At 43.1% G+C, this 23877-nt stretch overlaps 3 protein-coding genes across 3 annotated transcripts; 2 read left to right on the forward strand and 1 right to left on the reverse strand.

The window, feature by feature from the left end:
• Positions 1–2080: 2080 nt before the first annotated feature.
• LOC101757583 (cysteine proteinase inhibitor 12) lies at positions 2081–5795 on the forward strand. The gene is made up of 4 exons (XM_004967667.2): positions 2081–2465; positions 2626–2845; positions 5101–5246; positions 5342–5795. The coding sequence occupies exons 1-4, from the start codon at positions 2256–2258 to the stop codon at positions 5495–5497; spliced, it is 732 nt and encodes a 243-aa protein (XP_004967724.1). The 5' UTR covers positions 2081–2255; the 3' UTR covers positions 5498–5795.
• A 745-nt stretch (positions 5796–6540) lies between these two features.
• Positions 6541–14200, reverse strand: LOC101763955 (putative disease resistance RPP13-like protein 3). The gene is made up of 3 exons (XM_004971496.1): positions 14003–14200; positions 9597–10300; positions 6541–8503 (listed from the first exon to the last, which is right to left on the reverse strand). The coding sequence occupies exons 1-3, from the start codon at positions 14198–14200 to the stop codon at positions 6541–6543; spliced, it is 2865 nt and encodes a 954-aa protein (XP_004971553.1).
• Positions 14201–15772: 1572 nt separating this feature from the next.
• Positions 15773–18452, forward strand: LOC101764366 (actin-related protein 6-like). Its single transcript, XM_004971497.1, has 3 exons — positions 15773–15849; positions 17103–17837; positions 18245–18452. Exons 1-3 carry the CDS (start codon positions 15773–15775, stop codon positions 18450–18452), a joined length of 1020 nt encoding a protein of 339 aa, XP_004971554.1.
• The last annotated feature ends 5425 nt before the right edge of the window (positions 18453–23877 follow it).

A 23877-nucleotide genomic window follows, 5' to 3' on the forward strand; every position in this document is an offset into this window, starting at 1 on the left:
TTTTTGTGAGGAAGAGGAGTACTGTAGTGGGGGTCCTATACATCTTGTGGAAGATTTTTAAGCATAGCAACTATAAAGCCCATTAGGCCCAGTTATAATCCCACCTCCTCTTAAGCCTGCTAGCTTCTCCGGTTGTTTCAAGAATGTTTAACAAAGCAAACACTTTTTTAATGTTGGTTGACTTTTTTTTCCATCTCTTTTTTTCCTGGACGCCGTTCCGAGGATGATGGGCGAAGCGCTTTCTTCCTCCGTGCTAATAGACTTTTTTCCGCGCGGTTTTCTTCTCCGATTGGATGTTACAGATATTTTAACTCTATTTTCTCTTTAATTTTCTTCTAAGTTTCTATTTTTAGAATATTTTTTTATTAACCCACTATATTTATATTTCTGTGCTTTCAACATTTTGAATGACCGGACCCAACAACTTTTAATATCCATTCAACAATTTGAAAAAAAACTAGTTCAACATTTACGTGAAAATGTTGAATAATATATATTACAAGTCAACATTTCAAAAAATTAAATCCAACATTTCTTTAAGCCTAGTTCAACATTTTGAAAGGCTATTTCAACATTTTCATGTAAATGTTGAAGCAACATTTATTTATAATTATGTGCTTTCAATATTTTGAATGGCTAGTCTCAACAATTTTTAAAACCCCATTCAGCAATTTGAAAAAAACTATATAATTACTAGTTAACATTTCAAAAAAATTTAATCCAACATTTCTTTAAGCCTAGTCCAACATTTTGAAAGGCTATTTCAATATTTTCATGTAAACATTGAAGCAACATTTATTTATAATTTTGTGCTTTCAACATTTCGAATGGCTAGACTCAACATTTTTTTAAAACCCTGTTCAATAATTTGAAAAAAATTAATTCAACATTTATGTGAAAATGTTGAATAGTATATAATTACTAGTCAACATTTCAAAAAATTAAATCCAACATTTCTTTAAGCCTGGTTCAACATTTTGAAATGCTATTTCAACATTTTCATGTAAATTTTGAAGCAACATTTATCTATAATTGTGTGCTTTCAACATTTCGAATGGCTAGACTCGACAATTTGTAAAACCCTGCTCAACAATTTGAAAAAAACTAATTCAACATTTATGTGAAAAATGTTGAATAGTATATAATTACTAATCAACATTTCAAAATATTATTTTCAACATCTCTTTAAGCCAAGTTCAACATTTTTGAAAGGCTATTTCAACATTTTCATGTAAAGGTTGAAAGGCTATCATATTATATGAAAAATAGTTCAACAATTCTCGAAATGCCGCTCAGCAATTTAGAAAAACTACCTCAACATTTATATGAAAAATGTTGGAAAATATCATATTCAACATTTCTTAAGATCTAGTTCAACATTATTGGAAAAATTGTTTCAACATTTGCATGTAAATGTTGAGGTAATATAGAAAAAATATTGAAACAGTTAGTATATATGTTGAAATGGTTTATGCGAAATGCTGAATATTTATTTTTTATTAAAAAATATGTATATTGGATCTCATTTTATTACATTAATTCTAAATAATCTCATAGTTTAAACGGATACGGAAAATGATGAACAGTTGAAGAGACAAGCCCGCCTCCCACAGCCCATGTGACAGCGACATGCCCGGCAAGCGTGTGAGATGGAGAAAAAAACCAGCACGGTTCACTTCGTAAGCGCGCGAAGGTTAATCGACTTCCCACCTTCCGGAAGATAGATAGGATTTCCGGTACTGTAGTGCATGCAACGCAACACTTGATCTTGGCCCACAGTGTGTTCCGGGCACAGCCCACGGTGAATTTGGACGGTGTAGCAGCCCATGTTCGGGTCGGATAAAAGATGTTCCCGGCCCGTTTGTATTGCAGACGTACCTGGGCCAGGTTACCGGACTTGAGCACCCCCTGATGCGCGCACACACACACGCAGCCAGCTTAGCCTTTTCTCCCCCCAGAGCCTAGCCCAACCCAACCCCCAACCAGAAGAGTGTGATTCGTCGCTTCCATCCTAAGCAACCGCCCCCCGTGCCGTGCCGTCTCCGTGCGTAGCCTCCACGCGTCCCGTCACGTGTCCCGCAACCGCCCCCGACCTCCATCGAGTCCCCAAAGGTCCAAACCCAACCGACCGACCGGGCGGCGATTCAGCGAGTCCTCCCCACCCCACCCCTTCCCTTTCCCCGCCCGTTACGCAGAGCAAACCCCCCGCCACGAAGCAAAATCGAAGCAAATCGCAAGCACTTCTCCGCCAGAGCATGCGCGTTGCCGCGACGCGACTCGCCGCCGCCCCCGCTCCGCTCCCCCTCCTCCTGCTCCTCTTCCTCGTCTCCGCGCCCCTCGCCATCGTAGCGGCAGCCATGGCCGGCCACGTCCTCGGCGGCGTGAAGGAGAACCCCGCCGCCGCCAACAGCGCCGAATCCGACGGGCTCGGCCGCTTCGCCGTCGACGAGCACAACAAGCGCGAGGCAAGTAGCAACCGTACCGCCGCGCTCTCCTTCCCCACTTTCCCCGGTGCCTCATCCCCTTTTCGGGGTGCTCGGCGATTTGGTCGATTGGTGCGGTGGGGGCTCTCTTCTGATTTGGGGGAGATCAGAGGGTTTTGCTTATCTATCTGCGCGATTGCAGAATGCGCTGCTGGAGTTCGTGCGCGTGGTGGAGGCCAAGGAGCAGGTGGTGGCCGGCACGTTGCACCACCTCACGCTCGAGGCCATCGAGGCCGGGAAGAAGAAGGTGTACGAGGCCAAGGTCTGGGTCAAGCCATGGCTCGACTTCAAGGAGCTCCAGGACTTCGTCCACAAAGGGGACGCCGCTACTTTCACCAACGCCGACCTCGGCGCCAAGAAAGGTTCGCGCGCTCCCGCTCATGTGACCTTTGCTATTATTGCTGCGGTTGGCCATATTTTGTAGATATGCCTTGTTGTGCTAGTTGGACATGGGTAATGTCTTAATTTGAATGGATTATGGATGGCTGATCTAGTTTGGAGTGATCGTGGGCACATTAAATCTAAATCCCAACAGATGCCAAATAACCGTTATGACAAGCATTGTCCGGCAGGCTGGATCTTTTCCACTTAAAATATTGTTATTAGAGTAAATTTCACCAGCGGTCCTTAGACTTGCCCCGAGCTCTCATCCTTAGACTTGTCCTGAGCTCTCATCCGTAGTCCATAAACTTATCCCGCTCTCATCCACCAAAACTTTGAGTTGGGTTTGAACTTGGCTTCAAATCCTCATGATTTTTTAATCAATTTTGAATGGGATTTGAACTTGGTTTCAATTCCTCATGAATTTCGGATTGAATTTGAGTGGGAGTTGAGCTTTTAGGATTTGAATCCCACTCAAATGGATCCAAAGTTCATGAGCATTTGAAACCAAGTTTGGATCCCATTCAAAATTAATAAAAAATTCATGAGGATTTTAAACCAAGTTCAAATCCCACTCAAAGTTTTAGTGGATGAGAGCTCTGGGACAAGTTTAGGGACTGTTATGTGTATTTTGAGTACCGGGACCGGGATGAGAGCTCGGGACAAGTTGAAGGACGAGGATGAGAGCTCGGGACAACTTTAAGGACCGTCATGAGCATTTTGAGAGTACCGGTACTGGGATGAGAACTCGGGACAAGTTTAAGGACCGCTGGTGAAATTTACTCTTGTTATTATTTTGAAGCAAATGGTAGGAGCTCTGCCTTTCAATTAATTAAAAGGAAAATGTTTGAAAAGGTTTTCTATGCTACAAGACATCTGAGAAACTCACAGCACACTTGACATGTAGGGTGTTACACAATGCAAACAAAAATCATCCTGTGGATCATGGATGTGAAAGGAAGACTCTTGATATTCCAGAAAGTTCTGGGGTTATGGTTTTGAAACAAGAAGATAACGGGCATTAGCACTAACGTATTTGTTCAGAGTTTAGGTCACAGTTGATTGTCTGAAAAATTAATGTTTTTACTGTCTAGGTCATCCTTAGGGAATGGGGGGAATAAGTACTTGGGCTCAAGATATTATCCAAGGGATTTCAAGCATCACCTTTGGGATGATAAGATGTACAATTAGTAAGTCGGCATTCAGCTTAGCATTAGCACTTGCTAATGGGATTTTGGGGGTGAGTTTTACTGTTTGGAACCTCAATTGCAATGGGGTTTGAGTCACGTTGTGCAACATATTTCTGTCAGTCGCGTAAAGTTGTTTGCCTTGCACAGGTGCTTTCGAGAGCCATGAAGAATAATAGCCTAGAGGTCAACTTGATGGACCGATAGATGGGTTGACAACTTTTTTTATATACACAAGGTGTCTAGATAGGCTGATACACAGGGTTCTTGAAAATGATGGTCTTTCTCTTTCTCTCTCAATTTAGCATGGCTACTGAGTCAAACTGATTGCCAAACTGCGAGCATTGTTCCACTGTCTCTGGTTTGCTTGGTTGCATGTAGGTACCATATCTCAATGGATTTGATTACTCAAGTAGTTTTTTCTTGCTCTGTTTAGGCTTAGATCTTTTTTTCTTGCTCTGTTTAGGCTTAGATCTGGGATGTCCTTTTGACACTGGACATATATTCAGTTGGATCACTGGTCATGAAAGCTGATAATCACACATGTGCCCCTCCCTAACTTGGGCCCTAGTCACAGCGTGCTGGCTTATGCCTTCCACCTTTTTTTTTATGTTCAGAGCACGTAAATTTCAATTGCGAATTAGTCAGTTCATCTAACTGTGCAATCTCTGCCAAATCTTGGATCTTGGTGGGCCACTTACTAGTTACTGCATCCTAATTATCCTTTTGTGATCCGGCGATAGTGAATCAGTTGAACACGCTTAGTGATGCTCCCAGCAAACTGGCGCTTCTCCTGGCTGCAGCATAAGCTGATTGCTAACTTGAACAATTAATCACACATTTAGTAAACTGTCAAATTAGGAGAAGTGTCTGTTGGTCTTCCCATCATGTTAAATCTGGCAACCTTTTTAGTCTCAGTATGTTGCATGGCAGCATGTATGTTAGAACTTAGCTTATGACCTGTGAACAAGCCGTTGCGTATGTTAGATCTCATGTTGAGTTTATTCTTCAAAACTTGTATGTTCTGGTACTAATAGGGGATATTTCAGGTGGACATGAGCCTGGTTGGCGTGAGGTGCCTATAGAGGATCCTGTGGTCAAAGATGCTGCGCACCATGCTGTGAAATCAATCCAGGAGAGGTCCAACTCCCTGTTTCCCTATGAACTTCTTGAGATCGTTCGCGCTAAGGCACAGGTTAGCTGCTGCAAATTTAACCACTCGTGCTCACGTTTCTTTAATGTTGTGACTTATAGCTGAAAGTTTATGTTCTGAACTTGTTCTCTGACTAGGTTGTGGAAGACTTTGCGAAATTTGACATTCTGATGAAGCTGAAGAGAGGCAGCAAGGAGGAGAAGATCAAAGCTGAGGTCCACAAGAGCCTGGAAGGGGTTTTCGTGCTGAACCAGCATCAGCCAGCCGAGCAGGAGGAATCTAGCAGCCAGTGAGCTTCTGACGTAACGGTAGCTGTGGTAATGTGGTTTGGGCTGTAAAATAAGGAGAAAACGTGGTCGCTCCGGGTTTTATCTGGATAATATCGTGTATCGTATGGTCGTTGCTGTCTTGCTTCCTAACAGGGCAGGCCTCCAGTGTCTGTGTGCTGTTCCTAGCCTGTCGGAAAACTGGTGCCCGTGTTGCTGTTGCTGGCATCGGAACTTGTGAGCTTCCAAAAGCTAATCCCGGTCGTATTGTACTGTTAATATGGATCATTTGTGGATATAGTGATAAATCGCCACGCCTCCAAAACAACAATAATATAATTCAAAATTCTTTATAATCGCTCGCAGAAACAACAAAATATAATTCAAATCCTTGATGCTCACTCACAGACAGCGTGGTTCATAAATCATACGGTGCATTGTTAAAGCAACAGTATTACAAGCAGAAAGCCAGACACGAACTCACAGCTACGGTTCCAGGCAAATTGCCATAGTGTCCACTGTCCACCAGGCAAATTGCCGGATAAAACAAGACGGATACGAAATCCGAGCGATGGTTCAGACGCATAGGGGAGCCAAAGGCCTTTCGAACCACCACCACCACGAACGACAGACCAACTTACAAGGTACGAGAAACTGCATAACAGTAAGGTAACTGCGTACTCCAGTGGACAGAGAGATCTGGCTGATGATAAGTAGTCCATGTGCTGAACGACACCTATCCTCGAGCGTATAGGCGTAGCAAGCCATTTGATATCTTGGTCGTCTTCATGGTCCTCAAGCCTCATCCACCATGACGGCACCGTTAACCTGTGAGCAGGATCACGAATGTAATTCCATATGACTGAAGCTACAAAACAGGCTGTCTCGGATCAGTACACTTGCAGATGTGCCTGCGGAAGAACAATAACACTGAAAGACCAAAGCCATACGTATAACCGGACTAAGGTAGTCGAATGGCAGTTTTTGGCAGAAACAAAACCGCAACACAAGAAGCTGCTACGGCAACATATCAAATCTCTTGGGACGAGCACAAAAAGTTACTGTACACACTAGCAATTTTCTCTATAAACTCTTGGTCTGTTAGGATGTATCTTGGCCTCAGCTATCATTCCCTCCACTAGGGAATCAAAAATAATTGCGCCGAAGAACTCAACCTCCTTGAGTCTTGGGAGGTTCTCAATGCCGAAAATACCTTTTGCAGGCTCTCTTTCAAAAGCCAGCGTGAGCATCTCCAGATTAGGGGCACCTCCATCAAATCTGAGCTCATCGAGGTTTGGGGCATTGTCTACAATCAGCTGCTTCAACCTGGGAAATAGATTTTGTTCGAAGCAGAGCGTTGTTCCCACGAATGATTCATGGTAGAGTTTGAGAGATACAAGACTTGGAAGCTTCCCCAGTTGCCTCAACAGTTCCCCATCAAAAAAATTCTCCCGGAGCGATAGCTCAATTAAGTAGCTGAGGGATAAAATCCATGGAGGCAGGACGCTTAACCTGCCCCACAAGTAGAGCTGTTCAAGGAAGATGGGTGGTGAATTTAGCTCCAGAAAGATTTCAAGTCCCATATCCTTGTTGCGCCAGTGGATGATGGACAGGTGCCTAAGGGACTTGCACAGCATGTTCAACGAGGCAGCAAAAGGCTTCCATTTTTCTCCTCCATACTCAGAGTTTATAGCACAAAGCTTGGTTAATTCGGACAGCGCACCCAACTCTTGCATCACGTGGGAGCTGGATGCAATGTCTACATGGGCAATCTTTTGAATGGATTTCATCTTCTTCAAGCCACGCGGTATCATCAGGGCTTCATGTGGCTCAAAAAGCTTTACTCGACTGATCCTGGTATAGTGTCTATACCTGCCGCCAAATAGATGCTTCAGATTTCCCAGCTGAGTAGCAGTTTCAGGTAATTCCCTAATGGAAGTTTCCCTCACATCCAAAGTCACCAGTTCTTTCAGTCTCCCTACTAGCTTTGGCAGCTGCGAAACATTTGTTCTTCTAAGGCAGAGGTACCTCAGGAGAGACATTTTACAGATCTCCTTCAAGTCTTCATTACTCAGCCACCAACAACCTTCGAGGTCTAGCACCCTCAGCAGTTTAAGGTGAGTAAAGCTGATGGGAAATGGCTTCTCGCTGCAGCGCAGAATTAACAGAGAACGGGCATGGGAAAAGTTTGTGTTGTGATTCTCTTGCTCTTTATGGCTGCAATTTCCATCGGCCTGGATTGAAAGTCGCCGGATCTTGTCATGCCCTGTTGTGCTGTACTGTTGCTTCCCCACAAACGAGATGAAGTTTTCTTGGATGGATTTGGAGGTGATAACTTCCAGCATTATGTCATGAACCCTACAGCTCCTGACCAAACCAGTGCTAGCAATGCGGGTTGGTGTAACAATGCTTCTACTCACGAATTCATCAAGATACTTCGCTGCAACCTCCTCCAAATTTGTTTCGTGCATTCCACTGATGAAACCTTCAGCTGCCCATCGTCTAACTAGGGCTCCTCTCTTGATCTCGTAGTCCTCAGGGAAAACACTCAGATATAAGAAGCAAGCCTTCAAACTGTAGGGCAAATCATGGTAGCCAAGAGAGAGTATCCTTCTCATTCCTCCCATTGTGGCACTTGTTTCTAACCCAGAACCCAATCTATCACACACCTTTTCCCATTCTGCCCTTGTCTTATTTTTCGTTCGAGCTAGCATTCCTCCGATGCTAACTATGGCTAGAGGCAAACCACTGCATTTTTTCAGTATGTTGTCAGAGATTACCTCCAAATCATGATATACTGGAGGACACCTATCCAATTTAAACACTTTCTTATAGAATAGCTTCTTAGATTCTTCAAAGGGTAGAGGCTCCATGTTGTAAATAAGATCATGGGGATCAGAGCAGCAACTTTCAGCAACATACTGATTCCGTGTAGTAATTAATATTCTACTTTGCTTGTCATTATCAGGAAAAGCCACCTTCAAGTTTGCCCAATCCTTTGTACTCCACAGATCATCCAGAACAATTAAGTACCTATGGTTGAAAAGCAATGCTTATCAAACAAGCTAACAAATAACAAGTAAAATTCTTACCAAGTGATTTGACTTCATCTTTCTCCAAAAGAAGAACAATTGCAGCAATTTTCAAGTAGTACACCCCTTTTACAATTATATCATCTAACGATATGATGGATGAACATACTCACAAATGTCATGGACTCACTTTTTTTTATAACATATCCACCAACATATATTCTATGGAGGCAAATCTATTCTTTTATGGTGGGTGTGGTTTTAAAATCTCACTGGATGATCATTCTAAAATGGCATACATGTAATTGGAATGGGGAACATAGTAGGATAAGCTTGATCCAATCCAAGGGTACTGCAATATTAGCTTTGTACAACATTCCACCTAGGAATGAGCTAAATACAGATGTGCAAAACTTCCAATCAACGTCAAACCTTTGCAACTAGAATTAATCGAGCAACACCTAGGGATTTGATTCAGTGTTCCATTTAAGAAAAGATCAAAAATCTTAAAAGCAAAGTAGTAAATGTTAGATTGGGAAAATCAATATCATCCTAAAAGATTAAATCGAATAGAAGGTTTGCCCTCACCTATCATGAATTTGATATTTTTCTCCTAGATGGTGCTTATTTGTCTCAGCTAATATTAACAACTACGCTTTAAGAATTTGCAATTATTTTCTATGACAGATTCACTTAGGCAAACACTTGAAGATCAAACTACATCATTGTTTTGTGTTCGCCATAAGAAAACTAATCATGAAAAATGGAACAAGAAAATTAAAACAGCATCAACAAAGGAAAAAAAGAGAGGCACATATCCGTACTGTCCAAAGTATGCCCTTTTAGCTTTATACAAGTTACATACAGATGGAACAAGGAATAAATTAGTGGCATATTTTTTATAGGAGTATTCTCGTTATTATTGTTTGTACATTATCAATATTAATAGAGATACTTGGTGGAAGGAAGAAAGGAAGATACCAAGTTTCCGAACAAAAAATCAACTCACAACTGCAACTATTCTTAAATGAGGGAGAGCTAGGATAATAAACATGTATTTGAAACTTATATTTCTTGATATTACCAGGAAGTACCTTTTGTCCTCCAAATGGGTTCTGCATCTTCCAATGATTTCAGATATGTGCCAGGTTTCAATGCCTCTGAGGGGATCTTTAAAGGTTTCTTCCCTAGAGCAGGTTAGATCTATCAAGGATATTAGGATGAGCTGCCTCAATAAAGATTCTAGTAGTATGCGAAGATCGTAATGCTGGGACACTGTTAGGAATGCCCGAGTCTGGATCCCCTTCATTGTTGGGCTCTTGTAAACCGTCACTGCAAGAGTTGTCTTGCCCAGGCCACCAAAACCAACAATGGGGACAACTTTGAGATGAGCCGAGTTACCATCCTCCAGCAACTTGATGACTGATTCGGTCTTCTCGGCCACCCCTACGAGCCGGCATTCATCGATGTTGAGTCCAGCCAACTGGCGCTCAAGATGATTATGTTCAGGAGAAGAACGGCCAGCTGCATATGCATCACTTGCACCTCCAAATGCTGCTTGCACCCTGTACCTCAGCCTCCGCTCGCTCACTTTCAGCGCACGGGCTTTGAGTTCTCGGATCTCGATGGCCAGGTTGTGCATAGCTCTCAATGTCTTCAGGGGGTGAATTATCTTGCGTAGCCAGCCCGAAATGGGATTATGGTTACAATGCCGGTGGCCGTTGTGATACCAGAAGATGTCAATACAGTCCTCCGCATCATAAGCCACCTCCCTGACTTGTTTCATCCATGTCGCTGTCTACAAAATAAAAAGGCATTTACATCAACAGGCATTCCAGTGAGACGTAAATTGAGTACCTTGGATGCAAACTGTCAAGGCAAGATCATAAGCTACACTATAAGAATTTGGGTACTGCTTTGGTATACTCCCTCCATCCTAAATTATTATTTGTTTTGATTTTTCTAGATAAACACCTTTTGATATGAACCTAAATATATACTTGTGTCTAGATACATAATAAAAGTGATGGATCCAGAGAAGTCAAAACAAATAGTAATTTGGGACGGGGGGAGCAAGAACTAATCAAGCATTTGGTCCATTATAAGGCATGGGTGTAAAAATATACTTATGAAATGGAAAGGAAATGGGCAACTGGACATATGCTTTGGTTCAGCGAGGTCACGGTATAAAAATTCATTGTAATGTTTGGTTCAATCAAACCACAGCCAAGAAAGAAAATAAATTAAGAATTTCAAGTGTAAACTTCACAGCAGAGCGAAACACTCGAGCTGACAGAAGGTAAATTGATACCGGAGGTGGAGGAGGAACAAACCAAAAATTGACAGAAAACCAGATCACAGATGAGATGAGTTATCGATCTGTTCAGTCAAATCAGATGAGGAGATGGTTCCTCCCTGGCCGCGGGGCTGCTGGATGCCATCTCCCTCGGCCCTCCGCGCGCAGTGACAATGAGATCCCGACGGAGAAGAGATTGGAGGAATAGGGGTGGTAGAAGGGTCCTCTCTGATTTGGCGTAGCAAATTTAAGGATCAGGTTTAATAAGAGTTGGATCATAATATTATATGATTCTGAATTTTAGGAGTCATAAGAGCCATGATCCATTATCACCTCTACGGAGGAAGTGTTACTATCGAAGTCCGGGGGGGCGGCAAGTGGCATCTGAGTCTAGGCTACTGGATGCCATCTCCGACGAGGTTAGGAGAGGGAGAGGACAAAAAAGAACTACAAGAGAAAACTAGAGGGAGGAGACTCCTCTAACTTTAAGCCACTGCCATGCGAACCTCCTCGTATTTGAGCCCACGGCATTGACTCAAAGGCAGAGGAGGGAGACACTCGACAACTTGAGATCCGGTATGGATGTATGACAGTACTCACTCACTTACTAAAAATATAAAAATTCAACAAAAACAAAAAATATAAAAATTTAACCAAAATATGAATGAATAAACTGCACACTCATGCAGTCATGCCCATATAAAATTTGGAGTACAAAATTCCGTTCAAGGAAGAAAAAAAAGACAAATTGACATATGAATAGATGTATGCCCATATAAAATTTGGAGTACAAAATTCCGTTCAAGGAAGAAAAAAAAGACAAATTGACATATGAATAGATGCGGTGGTGCATCATATGGGCACCCATCAATTTGTGTGCCAATTTTATTTTTGTTTTTTTTCCTGGTACCGCATTTCGTTCAACTCCAAATTTTATCTATGAACATATATTGTCCTCCCATCTGTCTATATTTGCGGTTGAATTTTGACACTGTTTGGTGGGCTTTTTGGGTGAAGTACATAGTACTAAGGGGTGAAGCACTGGAATTGCCTTCTTTGAGGGAAAAGAGAAAACATGTGTTGTTCAGGAGGTGTATTTGGTTTTCGGTGCTAATGGGCCTACATGTCACATGTGACATAGGTAATTTTGGGTAGGTGATGATGGACCTCAAAAAAGGACTTTACAAGTATCACGGTTGCGACCGTGATACGGTAAATATATGTAAAATCCTTTCAATTTAGCGGCCACGAACAAATGACTTTGACATTATGACTTTCCAATAGACATATGTGATTTTTGCAAATCAGATGGTGCAGCTTCATACATTTCCTTTTGTTGAAGGCACATGAATTTCTTTCCACAGTCTGAGAATTTGTAATTAAAAAACTTATGCATTTTGCATATTAGGTGACACAGCTTTTATACCCCTTTTTAGGTTGAAAATTTGGCGTCTATTGAATTGAAATCAAACTTTTAGCTTGAACTCATATTACCAAAATTTTTAAGTCAAATTACATAAACTTTTCATTTACCAATATATTAATGCAAATTTATGATGAATTTTGCTTCTTAAGCTTGCATCAGCATCACATTATTTACTTAATTAATTTACTCAAGAATTTAGGAATGTAAATACTCCCTCGACTTAGAAATATATACTATCCTAGACTTCAAATATAAAACAAATTTAGGTTTGTTCAAAGTCAAATTTCTTTAGCTTCAACCATTAATAACTAAAAGAACAATATATATTGACAACATAATCTTTTTGTTTCTAGATTTATCATGAAAAAAGAATATTAGTATTTTTGAAGGGTACTTTCATTTGGATTTCTATGGAAAAGAACGAGACACTTGGCCATTGGGTGGCGTATAATAAATTAAAGTAAAAGTTTGAAATACATCGCTGGAGTATATTGAGTCACCTAAACAGATTAGGAACCATTCTAAAGAACATTTGTTAGTAGATGTGGTTTTGTTATGCCACGCTTTAGGCCTTTGTAGAAATGATGTGGACTTTAACTAGAAAAAAGTCCTATTTTCACCCTTCAATTATGGTAGAAGTCCAATTTTCAACCCACAACTACAAAATTGGACTGGAGGGCCATCCAATTGTAAGAACCAAGCAAATTTGGCCCTTCAGGTGGTTTCAAGAGTGGTTTTGCATTTTCTAGAAATTTAAAAGGTTAAGATTTAATTAAAAAATTAATAACTAATTCATTTTAAATTATAAAAATATTAAATGGGTGCCAAAATTTTTTTGGAAATGTAACCGATATGTTGGTGTTCTTTTTGGCATTATTTGAACTTTAGTTGTTCATGTTCCTTGTGTTTTATTATGAGCAATAAAATACTGAAATAGTAACAAATATGATGTAAACAACTCCAAATATAGTACCAACAAATAGTCTACATTTTTTAGAAAATTTTTAGTACCAACTTCATATTTTTTGGATTTTAAATGAATTAGTTATGAATGTTTTTAATTAAACCAAAACTTTTTAAATTTCTAGAAAATGCAAAACCACCCTCGAAACCACTCAAATGACCAAATTTGCCCAGTTTTGACAGTTGGATGCCCTCCCTATCCGGTTTTGTAGTTGTGGGTTGAAAAATCAGATTTGAAATGAATTAGTTATGAATTTTTTGATTAAACCAAAACTTTTTAAATTTCTAGAAAATGCAAAACCACCCTCGAAACCACTCAAATGACCAAATTTGCCCGGTTTTGACAGTTGGATGGCCCTCCCTATCCGGTTTTGTAGTTGTGGGTTGAAAATCAGACTTTTGCTATAGTTGGATGGTGGAAATAGGACTTTTCCCTTTTAACTAAACACCAATGGAATCTTATGTAGGTCATATTCAAAGGAACACACCGGTTCTAACCCTATATGCTACTGCAGTACTGCAGCATCTTGATGAAGACGAAGAGAGTATTCAGGCTACATGTCCAGCTTCGGGGACAAATAGTGATGTAAATTTTCGTCAATCATGCATGAAAGCTCAGAAATAGAATTTGTACTTAAAATGTTTTCCATCAAATTAAACTGTCGCGATGTAGCTTAATTTTCTATTGACATCAAGAGCTGTGTGATCAATCAACCTAGTATTATACGATGCAATAGTTATTGGCACAATGCCTTTCGAAAGTAAAGACTGCAGGAGTTCTATTGCATTATGAAAAAAGAATACTGAATCATCACCTGCTCGCTGTGGTGATGTTCGCTGCCGGCGGCGAGGTCGCGGAGGCAGGCGTTCATGATCTCGAGGTCCTCCTTGAGCTCCTGGATCTCCCGGCCGACGCCGCTGAGCAGCACGTACTTCTCGGCGAGGACGGCGCCGAGCTTGCCGAGGAGGATCCGCAGGACGCCCTCGGTGGAGCTCACCACGGCAGCCTCCATGGCTGGCTTGCGCTTGCCAGAGTGCTCGTCGCGGCGTCAGCCCATCATTTGGGCGCGTTACTTATAGGATGATTGCTCATAGTTGAGACTTCAAGATTGAATAACTCTGCTACCACACATGGCTGCTCTCTTCCTAGTTCCTACTGGCTGCTGGCGCACTCACTAGTTTAGTGAGTAGCTAGTGACGGAGCAACAAGCAATCAAGCATCATATTTCTTGTTATTTTCTTCTATTTTGGAGAAGGCGTGGTCTTGCGTCGCGTCGACCTGACCGAGACGAGACTGGGGATCAGTATTCATAGACTATTATATCCAGCTCAGGCGCTCAGCAAGGAATCTCACTCTCCAAAGTTCACGCTGTATACTTGTTTAGTGACGGAAAGCAACAAAGACACCCTATTTCTTACACAGTATTTTATTTCATTCATCCATTTTTGGAGTAGATGGTTGGGGTCGTGTTGACATTCAGATATTGAGAATTTTAAGAGAGCTGGGACCCTGGACTTGTTTGCATTTTCCTGGGAGCAGGTAAAACGCTAACCGTGTTTCAGGTACGGCGTTATTTTTTCTTTCTTTTTTTTTTAAAAAAATGGAAGTGTGAAACAGTGGGAAACCACGACCCTTAGCTTGTAGGAAAGTGTTAGCATAACTGATACTGAAAATGATCGAGATCCTTCCTTTTTTTTTTGTCTTCTCATGACCGTTAGGTCTTGCATTTTCACTCCTAATTAAGCTCGGTTTGCTGTTTAAACGAGTCTAATCCAGGTGTATTAGCGCACATATATTTTAGTAAGCTTACAGTCGTTAGGCTCAACCTGCCGCAGTTTTCTAGCTCGGACGATGACCAAGACGAGCTTTCCCCTCTGACTTTGCCTTTGTTCTTTATCTACCCTGCCCCTGCGCATCCAAGAGACCAAGATTGCACATTTGCACTCCAAGTGTGTAGCTATTTAAAACTAAGAAGATAAACAGAAAATATAGAGGAAAATAATTTTTATGGGGGAAGAATTTAGCAAAGGCTTTTTGTTTTTTTCCCATCATCTAGATCCACAAACTCTGGTACTGAGCATTTGGGTCCTTAAACCTTTCAAGTGGTTCCTTCCAAGCAAAAAATCCATGTTCACAAATATTTGAACTTAGAGTAAAACACGTGAAAAGTATAAAGATCCAGATGCTCACTTTGAGAGCTTAAACCACAAACAACGTATATCCATTCTGTATCATGGAGGCATGTCGTGGCAGTAGAATTCGAGGCGTCTCAATTCAGCCGAATGGCCAGCGCCGAATAAAATTGAAAACTAACTTTCCTCACCTATGCAGTTTCCTTCCCATGGAGGGGCATGAGAGACAAACCTAGCTAAGAAAATACTATTTTTTTATTTTGTAGTGCAAGTGTGCAAACACCCCCCCCCCACCCACCGACCCACCCACACAACACATACACTCTTATAAACCTAGGTGAAATTTTTTTAAGAACCTTGGTGTAATCCATATTGTATCGGAATCATATCATATAATCACATAAATTTCATTATGGTACATTAATGTTCAGACTTTTGAAGGAAAGACAAAGATGGCGATGCTTGTGTTTTGGTTGATCAAGGAGGAAATTGCTGTCAGACAACAAGCAGTTGGTGGACCGACCGTGTTGTAATTTGTTTTCTATGTTAGTTTCCTTGCTAAGTATGAGTGAGTCCACTAGTTATCTTGTAATAAGAACCTAAGTAAAACCTGAATTTCTTCTTCTCCTTAAATGATTTCGCAACGCTCTTTCCGGTAGTTTTATAAAAAACATAATGTTCATTCATACATTTAGATGGCTCTTTTCTTCTCTAGGGTTCCTTTTACAAGAGCCGATTAGATAAACCAACACCACCAAATTGAACTTTAATATAACTATTTAGCCTCCACCAAGTTTATAGCCCTAGTGATGCAACTAGAGATTGATCATGATCGAGTAACAAAGATGATGTTATAACTATCTAATTTGAAGAAGTCATCTCAATTCGGACACATTTTGGCCATCTATTTTAAAAATATGCTATTCCATTGCTTATATAGGTCCTCAATTTACAGAGAGGCCGGGCATTATTTTTCAAGCTACTAAAAAAATTAGGAAAGCTGAAAGCCTTCTTTTCGAGGAATAAGCAGTAAAGAAAGCTGGCCGAACCTGAAACCTGCGCTAAACCCAAAACCTCGGCTCAGTCTTTTGCCACCTCCCCGTACCCCAGCTCGCTAGCTCTCACCTCACCATCCTTCTGCTCTCGCCGGACGCCGGCGCGCTTCCTCCCTTCCTCGTGCTACACTTCTGCGCGTCGCCGCCCTCTTCTTCGAGTCCGGCGGGCTCCCAGCGCCTCTCTCCTCCTCCGGCGGATCCTGCCGCCACGCTAACCACAGAGACGAGTGAGGCCCCCCGGCGGCCTTGATCCCCCACCCGCGGTTCTCCATTACCGCGGCGGGTGGCGCCCCTTGCCGTCCCGCACGCCGGCCGGCCTTCGTCTCTGACGACCCTTGTAGAGCCGTCGGCACGAGGTAAATCCCCACCCCAAAACTCTAACCTCGATACCTAAATCCGGTTCCAGATTATGCATTTCCATGATCCCAGTCACCTGAGATCTGGAAATAACTCAATGCTATTGGTCCACTTTGCTAATTCAAGATAACTCACGTGACTATTTTGTACCATCGCCACATGCTTGTTATAGATGTCTAATTTATCTTCTAGATCCAATGTTGCATGCACTAAATTGCTTTTAAATCTAATAATCCAGACCAACCTTCACCCTAGTTGTATTTGTGTCTTTATCATGTCTGATGCTAAGTTATGCAGATCCTTTCTATGGTTTTGTGCAAGCAATCTACCGTTTCCATCATGTTTATTTGCATCTTCTTCATTTGTGTAGAGGACCCCTCCTAAATTTGAATGGATCTCTTGGTGATTCCTCTACCTCAAAAGAGGCTGGACTAGGAGACAGGAGAGGGATATACAATGGCAGCTGGATCAGGCGTGTGGTGGTGATAGACGACGGGGGCGGCCTTCTCAAGGCTGGCTTAGGCGGGGACAAGGATCCAATCGCTGTTGTCCCCAACTGCATGGCCAAACCCCCTGTTGGCAATGCCAAGAAATGGCTTGTGGCTGATCAGCTGCAGGCGGACGACGTCGACGCGACTGGCATGACAGTGAAGCGTCCCATTGATCGTGATTATCTTATCAATACTGAGGTGCAGAGGGAGGTTTGGGAGCGGGTTGTACGCAGCTCGCTGCAGGTGGATCCTAACAACTCATCCTTGTTACTGGTGGAGCCCATGTTCAACCCTCCAGCTCTGCAGCGTGCAACTGAGGAGCTGGTGTTTGAGGAATTTGGTTTCAACTCTCTCCGCGTTGCAGATGCTCCATCCCTTGTCCACCTTTATGAGGCTCGCCGCCAACCAACGCATTTTCGTGCCCAATGCAGCCTTGTTGTTGAGTGTGGCTTCTCTTTCACCCATGCATCCCCTGTGCTTCAGAACTGTACTCTCAATTATGGCGTGCGACGTATAGACCTTGGCGGCGAGGCCCTGACAAACTATCTCAAGGAGCTCGTCTCGTACCGTTCGCTTAATGTCACGGATGAAACTCTCCTCATGGATGAAACTCTGTTTTCTCATCCATTTTTTTTACTATATTTCTTCCCATCTCTGTATTTTATATTCCTCCATTCCAAATGAGCCTGAAAATTTGCCCAGGTCCTATGTGTTAGATTTTTCCGGATCAAGTAGCCTTTTTATTCACTATATTTTAATTAGTAATTAAATGTTACTAAACTTGATGCAACTTAAGAGGTTTGTGGGATATGATGTAACATACTTTATGATATGGTTGTATTAAATTTTGAGTGTTTGTACCCAACATGTGTTGTAGAATTTTTCACATTATTATTATCTTATTGAATGCTTTATATTGGAATATAAATGTTTTGTTACCCGTAGCAACACACGGGCACGATCCTATAAATTAACTAAATTGCGACTGTAGTTTTAAAAGCACCTCTCTTTTTTTATTCAGTTTTGCACTTCAAAATTTTCCACAACTCTACGTGGATGTTCTTGCATTGATGGCAGCAGCATCCTCATCTCCCCTCTCATCAGCAGAAGCTGATGTGGCAGCAATGTGCCCCTTGACAACCTTGAAGAACTTGCAGAGGACGAACTTCTCCGTGCGCTTGAGTGCGGTGTCCTTGAAGATGTCATCCCACGAGCCTGGCACAGGGTAGAGGCAGCCCTCCCAGTAGAGGAGGCTTCCCCCGTCCACGCTCTTGAACTCCACGTGGTGGCTGCCCCCCGAGCGCAGTAGGAGGTCCACGGCCTCGTCGGCGCAGTACAGCACCCGGGGCCCCACGAGGTCGACGGTGTGTTAGCAGTAGGAACAGCAGGTACTCAGATCGGAAGCAGGAGCAGGGAGAGGAAGAGAGATAGATGGGGACGGCACCAGGCAGCTGTGCCTTCAGGAGGAAGAAGAACAGAGTACAGAGTGCGTGTATTTTCCCGATCCCTTTCCTCTCCCCTGCTCTCCATACTAATACAACTAGTCTCGAGCTATTACATGGGCTGGGCCCGAAAGACGATGCTGCAACTCATGCAACCCATTCTGGGCCGAAGATCCTTGGGTTTGCCTTCCTGAGCCTAGTGTTCTTGCTTGGCTTCAGTTCCCCCTCCTGTGCATTACTGACATTCCCCCGCCGAGAAGACGCCGCTTGACCCCAAGCAGGCGCAAACGGGAAAAGTTGCTGCAGCGCGATGGCATCTTCCCACGTCGCCATTTCCTGCGGCCAATTGGACCATTTCACCAGCACTTGCTGCACTGGCTGGATGCCCTTTGTGACCATGCGTCGCTGCAAAATTTTCTCAGGCACACGAGGAGAATCCACATCAGAAGGTATAATAGGAATTACCTCAGTGTCATCTGTGACAGCTTGTTTCAATTGGCTGACGTGAAAGACTGGGTGGATGGAAGATGAAGCAGGCAGTAATAACTTGTAAGCCACCTTGCCCACTCTAGCAATGATTTTGAATGGACCATAGTATTTGAAGGCCAATTTCTGATTAGCTCTAGGGGCCAGGGAAGTCTGCACATAGGGCTGCATTTTCAAAAACACCATATCTCCCACAGAGAACTGCCTTTCTGACCGTTTCTTATCCTCTTGTCTCTTCATCCGCATACGAGACCGAGTCAGATGTTGTTTGAGGAGAGTGTTCATAAATTGTCTGTCTTGTAACCAAGATGACAGCTTGGGAACAGACACTGCCGTATCATCATGAATACCAAAATGCTTGGGCTCATATCCATAGAGGGCTTGAAAAGGGGACCTCCCAATTGCAGAGTGAGAACATGTGTTGTACCAATATTCTGCTAAGGACAGCCACTGCGACCACTTGGATGGACATGCATTCACAAAACACCTTAAGTATGTTTCCATTGTTTGATTTAATCGTTCCGTTTGACCGTCAGATTGCGGATGGTAAGAGGAACTCATTCGAAGAGTCACATTAGCTAGACAAAATAGCTCCTTCCACCAGTTACTAGTGAAAACTCGATCACGATCAGTCACTATTGCCTTGGGCATACCATGTAACTTATAAACATGGTCCATAAAGAACTTGGCCACTGTGGCAGCAGTAAAGGGGTGGTGCAAGGGGATGAAGTGGCCATACTTAGTAAGGTAATCCACCACCACTAGCACACAATTTGCTGAGCCCGAAGTAGGAAGACCCTCTACAAAGTCCATTGAAATTATCTGCCAAGCCTCAGTTGGCACCTCCAAAGGCTGAAGCAGGCCTGGAAGCTTACTTCTATCTGGTTTTGCTTGTTGACACACCACACAATGTTTGACAAAGTAAGTCACATCTGATTTCATTCCCTTCCAGGCAAATAATTTTCTCATTCTCATGTGTGTCACTGGAATACCAGAATGTCCACCCAATGCGCTGCTATGACAGGCTATCAGAAGCTTCTTTTGAAGATTAGGATTGGCTCCAATCCATATTCTTCCCTTATACCTCAACAACCCACTGTGCAAGGAAAAATGTGGCACAGCCTCAGGAGCAATAGCAAGTTTTGCCAATAATGAGAGGGCCTGTTCATCCTGCTGATATCCTGCCACCACCTCCTGGACCCACTGAGGAGTAATAGAAGAAACTGCTGCACACACCATCTCATGGGCTGATTTTCGTGACAGGGCATCTGCCACTCTATTCTCAACCCCTTGCTTGTACACTACTTTGTATTGAAGGCCAATAAGTTTAGAAAAGACCTTTTGTTGCCAATGTGTGTGGAGCCGTTGTTCAGTGAGTTGTGTCAAACTTTTCTGGTCAGTGAATATTGTGAACTCATTATGCTGCAAGTAAGCTCGCCATTGTTGTATAGCCATCAGTATAGCCAAGTACTCTTTCTCATATGTGGATAAGCCTTGAGATTTAGGACCCAAAGCTTTGCTGATATAAGCTAATGGGTGACCATTTTGCAGAAGTACAGCCCCTATCCCAGTACCACAAGCATCAGTTTCAATGGAGAAGGTTTTGGAGAAATCTGGCAAAGCAAGGACAGGAGCAGTGCACAGTGCTTTCTTAAGGGCCATAAAAGACTTATCGTGTAAGGCAGTCCAAACAAATATCACATTTTTCTTGAGAAGTTCGGTCAGTGGCTTACTAATCACCCCATAGCCCTTGACAAATTTTCTGTAATATCCTGCCAGGCCCAAAAAGCTTCTCAACTGCTTGGCAGAAGTTGGTGTTGGCCACTGAGCAATACTAGAGACTTTTTCAGGATCTGTCTCTACACCCTGTTCACTGATTACATGGCCCAAATAGGAAATCTTCCTGTTGGCAAAGGAACACTTAGATAACTTAATTTTCCACTGATCATTGGCCAACAACTCAAACACCAGTCTGATGTGAGTGACATGCTCTTCATATGAGGCACTGTATATTAGGATATCATCAAAAAATACCAGCACAAATTTTCTTAAATAAGGAGCCAAGGTAGAATTCATTGCTTCTTGGAAAGACCCCGGGGCACCTGTGAGGCCAAAGGCCATGACCTTGAACTCAAATTGACCACAATGTGTTTGAAAGGCTGTTTTGTATTCTTCCCCTGGCTTCATTCTGATTTGGTGGAACCCAGCCCTCAGATCCAAACTGGTAAACCAAGAAGCCCCAGATAGTTCATCCAGAAATTCATCTATTATGGGCACAGGGTACTTGCTCTTTATAGTTATAGCATTAAGATGTCTATAATCTACACAGAACCTCCAAGTATTATCCTTCTTTTTCACCAGTAACACTGAAGATGAAAAAGGGCTTGAGCTTTTCTGAATCAGTCCATTCTGCAACATTTCTTTAATTTGCTTCTCAATTTCATCCTTTAGAGCTGGAGCATATCTATAAGGTCTCACGTGCACTGGAGCAGCACCTTCTAGAAGGGGTATAGCATGGTCACAAGCTCGAGGAGGAGGCAACTCTTTGGGAACCTCAAACAACTCAGCAAATTCCTGAATGAGATCTTGTATTTCAGGTGGCATGGACAACCTGACTCTGTCATCAGTAACAGACACCTCCACTTGGCATACTTGTATAATTGTACCCTCTGGAGTAACCGGCAAATTGCCATATAAGAGAGCTGTAGAATCCTTGTAAGGAATGGCCATCCATTTATGCTTCCAGTGAATTTTCATGGGGCTGTGTAGCTCCAACCAATCCATGCCCAATATCATATCATAAGCAGAGAGTTTGAGGAGTTTGAAGTCAGAAGAAAACTCATAATCTTCAATTGACCAGACTGCCTGTGGCATGTGAAATGAACAAGGCAACTTCTCCCCATTTGCTACTTGTACTGTCATAGGAGTATGCATTGGAATAGCTCCTGTTAACATAGATGCAAACTTGTCACTGAGAAAAGAATGGGAGCTCCCAGAATCCACTAGAATTGACATCTGATGACCCTGAATGCTGCCATAAAGACATAGAGTTTTTGGAGAAGGAATGCCAGTTACTGCCGCCAAAGACAGTGTGAGAAACAACTGATCATGTCCATTGTCGAAATTCTTGATTGATAAGTCATCGTCAGCTTCCAGTTGGAATAGGTCCACTAACTCTTGGACTACATGCAGCTGGACAGTGTCAGAACACTTATGGTCTTTGGTCCATTTTTCAGCACAATATTGGCATAATCCTTTAGACCTTCGGAAGGTTTTCAAAGCACGCCACTTGTCTTCTGCCGAAGAGGCTCGAGCAGCTTCAGTAGCTCTTCTGTCCTCATATGAAGGATGCAGCTGTTTGGTGTGCCTGAAGGGTTGGGGAGGAACAGGTAACATAGACTTGAAAGAAGACTTGTTGGAATAATTGGAATCCATCTTCCTGTAATCCTTCTTTCGCCCTGATTCCAACAGCTCCTCCTGCAATTGAGCAAGCACATAGGCAGTATCCAAATCTTGGGGGTGCTGAATTAGCACAGAAGCTTTCAATTCATCTTTTAAACCATCAATAAAACGCATGGTGTGATGCAGAGGATTAGCATGGCCTTCATAGGCTGCTAATTGATCCACTAAGCCAGCAAACTTGTCAATGAATTCAGCCACAGAACCTAACTGCTTAACATTAAGAAGCTGCCTAACCAAAAGCTCATGTTGATCTCTACCAAAGCGGTCTAACAGCAAGGAAGCAAACTCAGACCAACTGCAGGTCTTAAGTTTGTAATCTACTGAAGGTAACCAATGCGAAGCAGGAGGAATAAAATGCATCGTAGCAACAATTATCCAACGGTGTTGCTCAACATCATATAACTCAAAGTAATCTACACACCTACTGAGCCAAAGTTTGGGATTGGTGCCATCAAACGATGGAAAATTCAACTTAGGCAGTCTACCATAACCAAGACCAGAAGGACTAGCAGATCTAAACCTATTGCCATTGCAAGGTAAAGGATGAACCACAGATTTAGGTGGAGGAGTAGGAAGACGCAACGCACCCTTGACCGGGGGATGAAGCAAGGTCGTGACCGACCCATACCCATCCTCCCGGTGGAAGTTGTCGACGCCGTGCCCCTTGGGCCTGTCGGCTTCGCTCGAAGCAGGTGGGCGCTCGGCAGCCGAAGGTGTTGGAGATAGCAGAGGAGGTGGCCGATCCAGAACAGCGCGCTCCCAATGCTTGTTCAGCTTCCCGACCTCGAGGCGGATGTCGTCAACGGTACCGTCGATGTCGGGTCTCCAATCTTCGAAGGATGACGCCACACGCTCCAATGCATCGAGCCGCGCGTCCTGCGCAATCTTGAGGTCCGCAAATTGGCGCTCCCACTTGTCGTCGGACTCGGAGAAGCGGCTCTCCCACTTGGACTCCAGATCGTCAAAGCGCCTGGTGAACTCATCAAGGATGAGCTTAGTTTCAGGATTCATCGCTCCGTGGCGGCGCTGGAACCGGGTATAGTGGCAGTGGGAAGGAACGGGATCCAGCACGGCAGGAACGAGATCGCCCGAGGATCGACTAGACTGATACCAATTGTTAGCAGTAGGAACAGCAGGTACTCAGATCGGAAGCAGGAGCAGGGAGAGGAAGAGAGATAGATGGGGACGGCCGAGTACACGCTGTGGTGGTGGAGGGACGGCGGTGTGCGAACCGGAGGCGGCAGCCGCGGTCGAAGAGGACGGG

The sequence above is a fragment of the Setaria italica genome, chromosome V (assembly GCF_000263155.2).
Source record: "Setaria italica strain Yugu1 chromosome V, Setaria_italica_v2.0, whole genome shotgun sequence".
Classification (NCBI taxonomy): domain Eukaryota; kingdom Viridiplantae; phylum Streptophyta; class Magnoliopsida; order Poales; family Poaceae; genus Setaria; species Setaria italica.

What these genes read in the sequence shown, in the direction of transcription:
- LOC101763955 (XM_004971496.1), bottom strand. Translation starts at nt 14,200, where the DNA reads ATGGAGGCTGCCGTGGTGAGCTCCACCGAGGGCGTCCTGCGGATCCTC. An exon ending in AACATCACCACAGCGAGCAG is followed by an intron (nt 10,301 to 14,002) that starts GTGATGATTCAG and finishes TTTATTTTGTAG; the next exon opens with ACAGCGACATGGATGAAACA. An exon ending in ACCCATTTGGAGGACAAAAG is followed by an intron (nt 8,504 to 9,596) that starts GTACTTCCTGGT and finishes TTTCAACCATAG; the next exon opens with GTACTTAATTGTTCTGGATG.
- LOC101764366 (XM_004971497.1), top strand. Translation starts at nt 15,773, where the DNA reads ATGGCGATGCTTGTGTTTTGGTTGATCAAGGAGGAAATTGCTGTCAGA. An exon ending in GTTGGTGGACCGACCGTGTT is followed by an intron (nt 15,850 to 17,102) that starts GTAATTTGTTTT and finishes TCATTTGTGTAG; the next exon opens with AGGACCCCTCCTAAATTTGA. An exon ending in CTCCTCATGGATGAAACTCT is followed by an intron (nt 17,838 to 18,244) that starts GTTTTCTCATCC and finishes TTTTTTATTCAG; the next exon opens with TTTTGCACTTCAAAATTTTC.
- LOC101757583 (XM_004967667.2), top strand. Translation starts at nt 2,256, where the DNA reads ATGCGCGTTGCCGCGACGCGACTCGCCGCCGCCCCCGCTCCGCTCCCC. An exon ending in ACGAGCACAACAAGCGCGAG is followed by an intron (nt 2,466 to 2,625) that starts GCAAGTAGCAAC and finishes GCGCGATTGCAG; the next exon opens with AATGCGCTGCTGGAGTTCGT. An exon ending in TCGTTCGCGCTAAGGCACAG is followed by an intron (nt 5,247 to 5,341) that starts GTTAGCTGCTGC and finishes TTCTCTGACTAG; the next exon opens with GTTGTGGAAGACTTTGCGAA.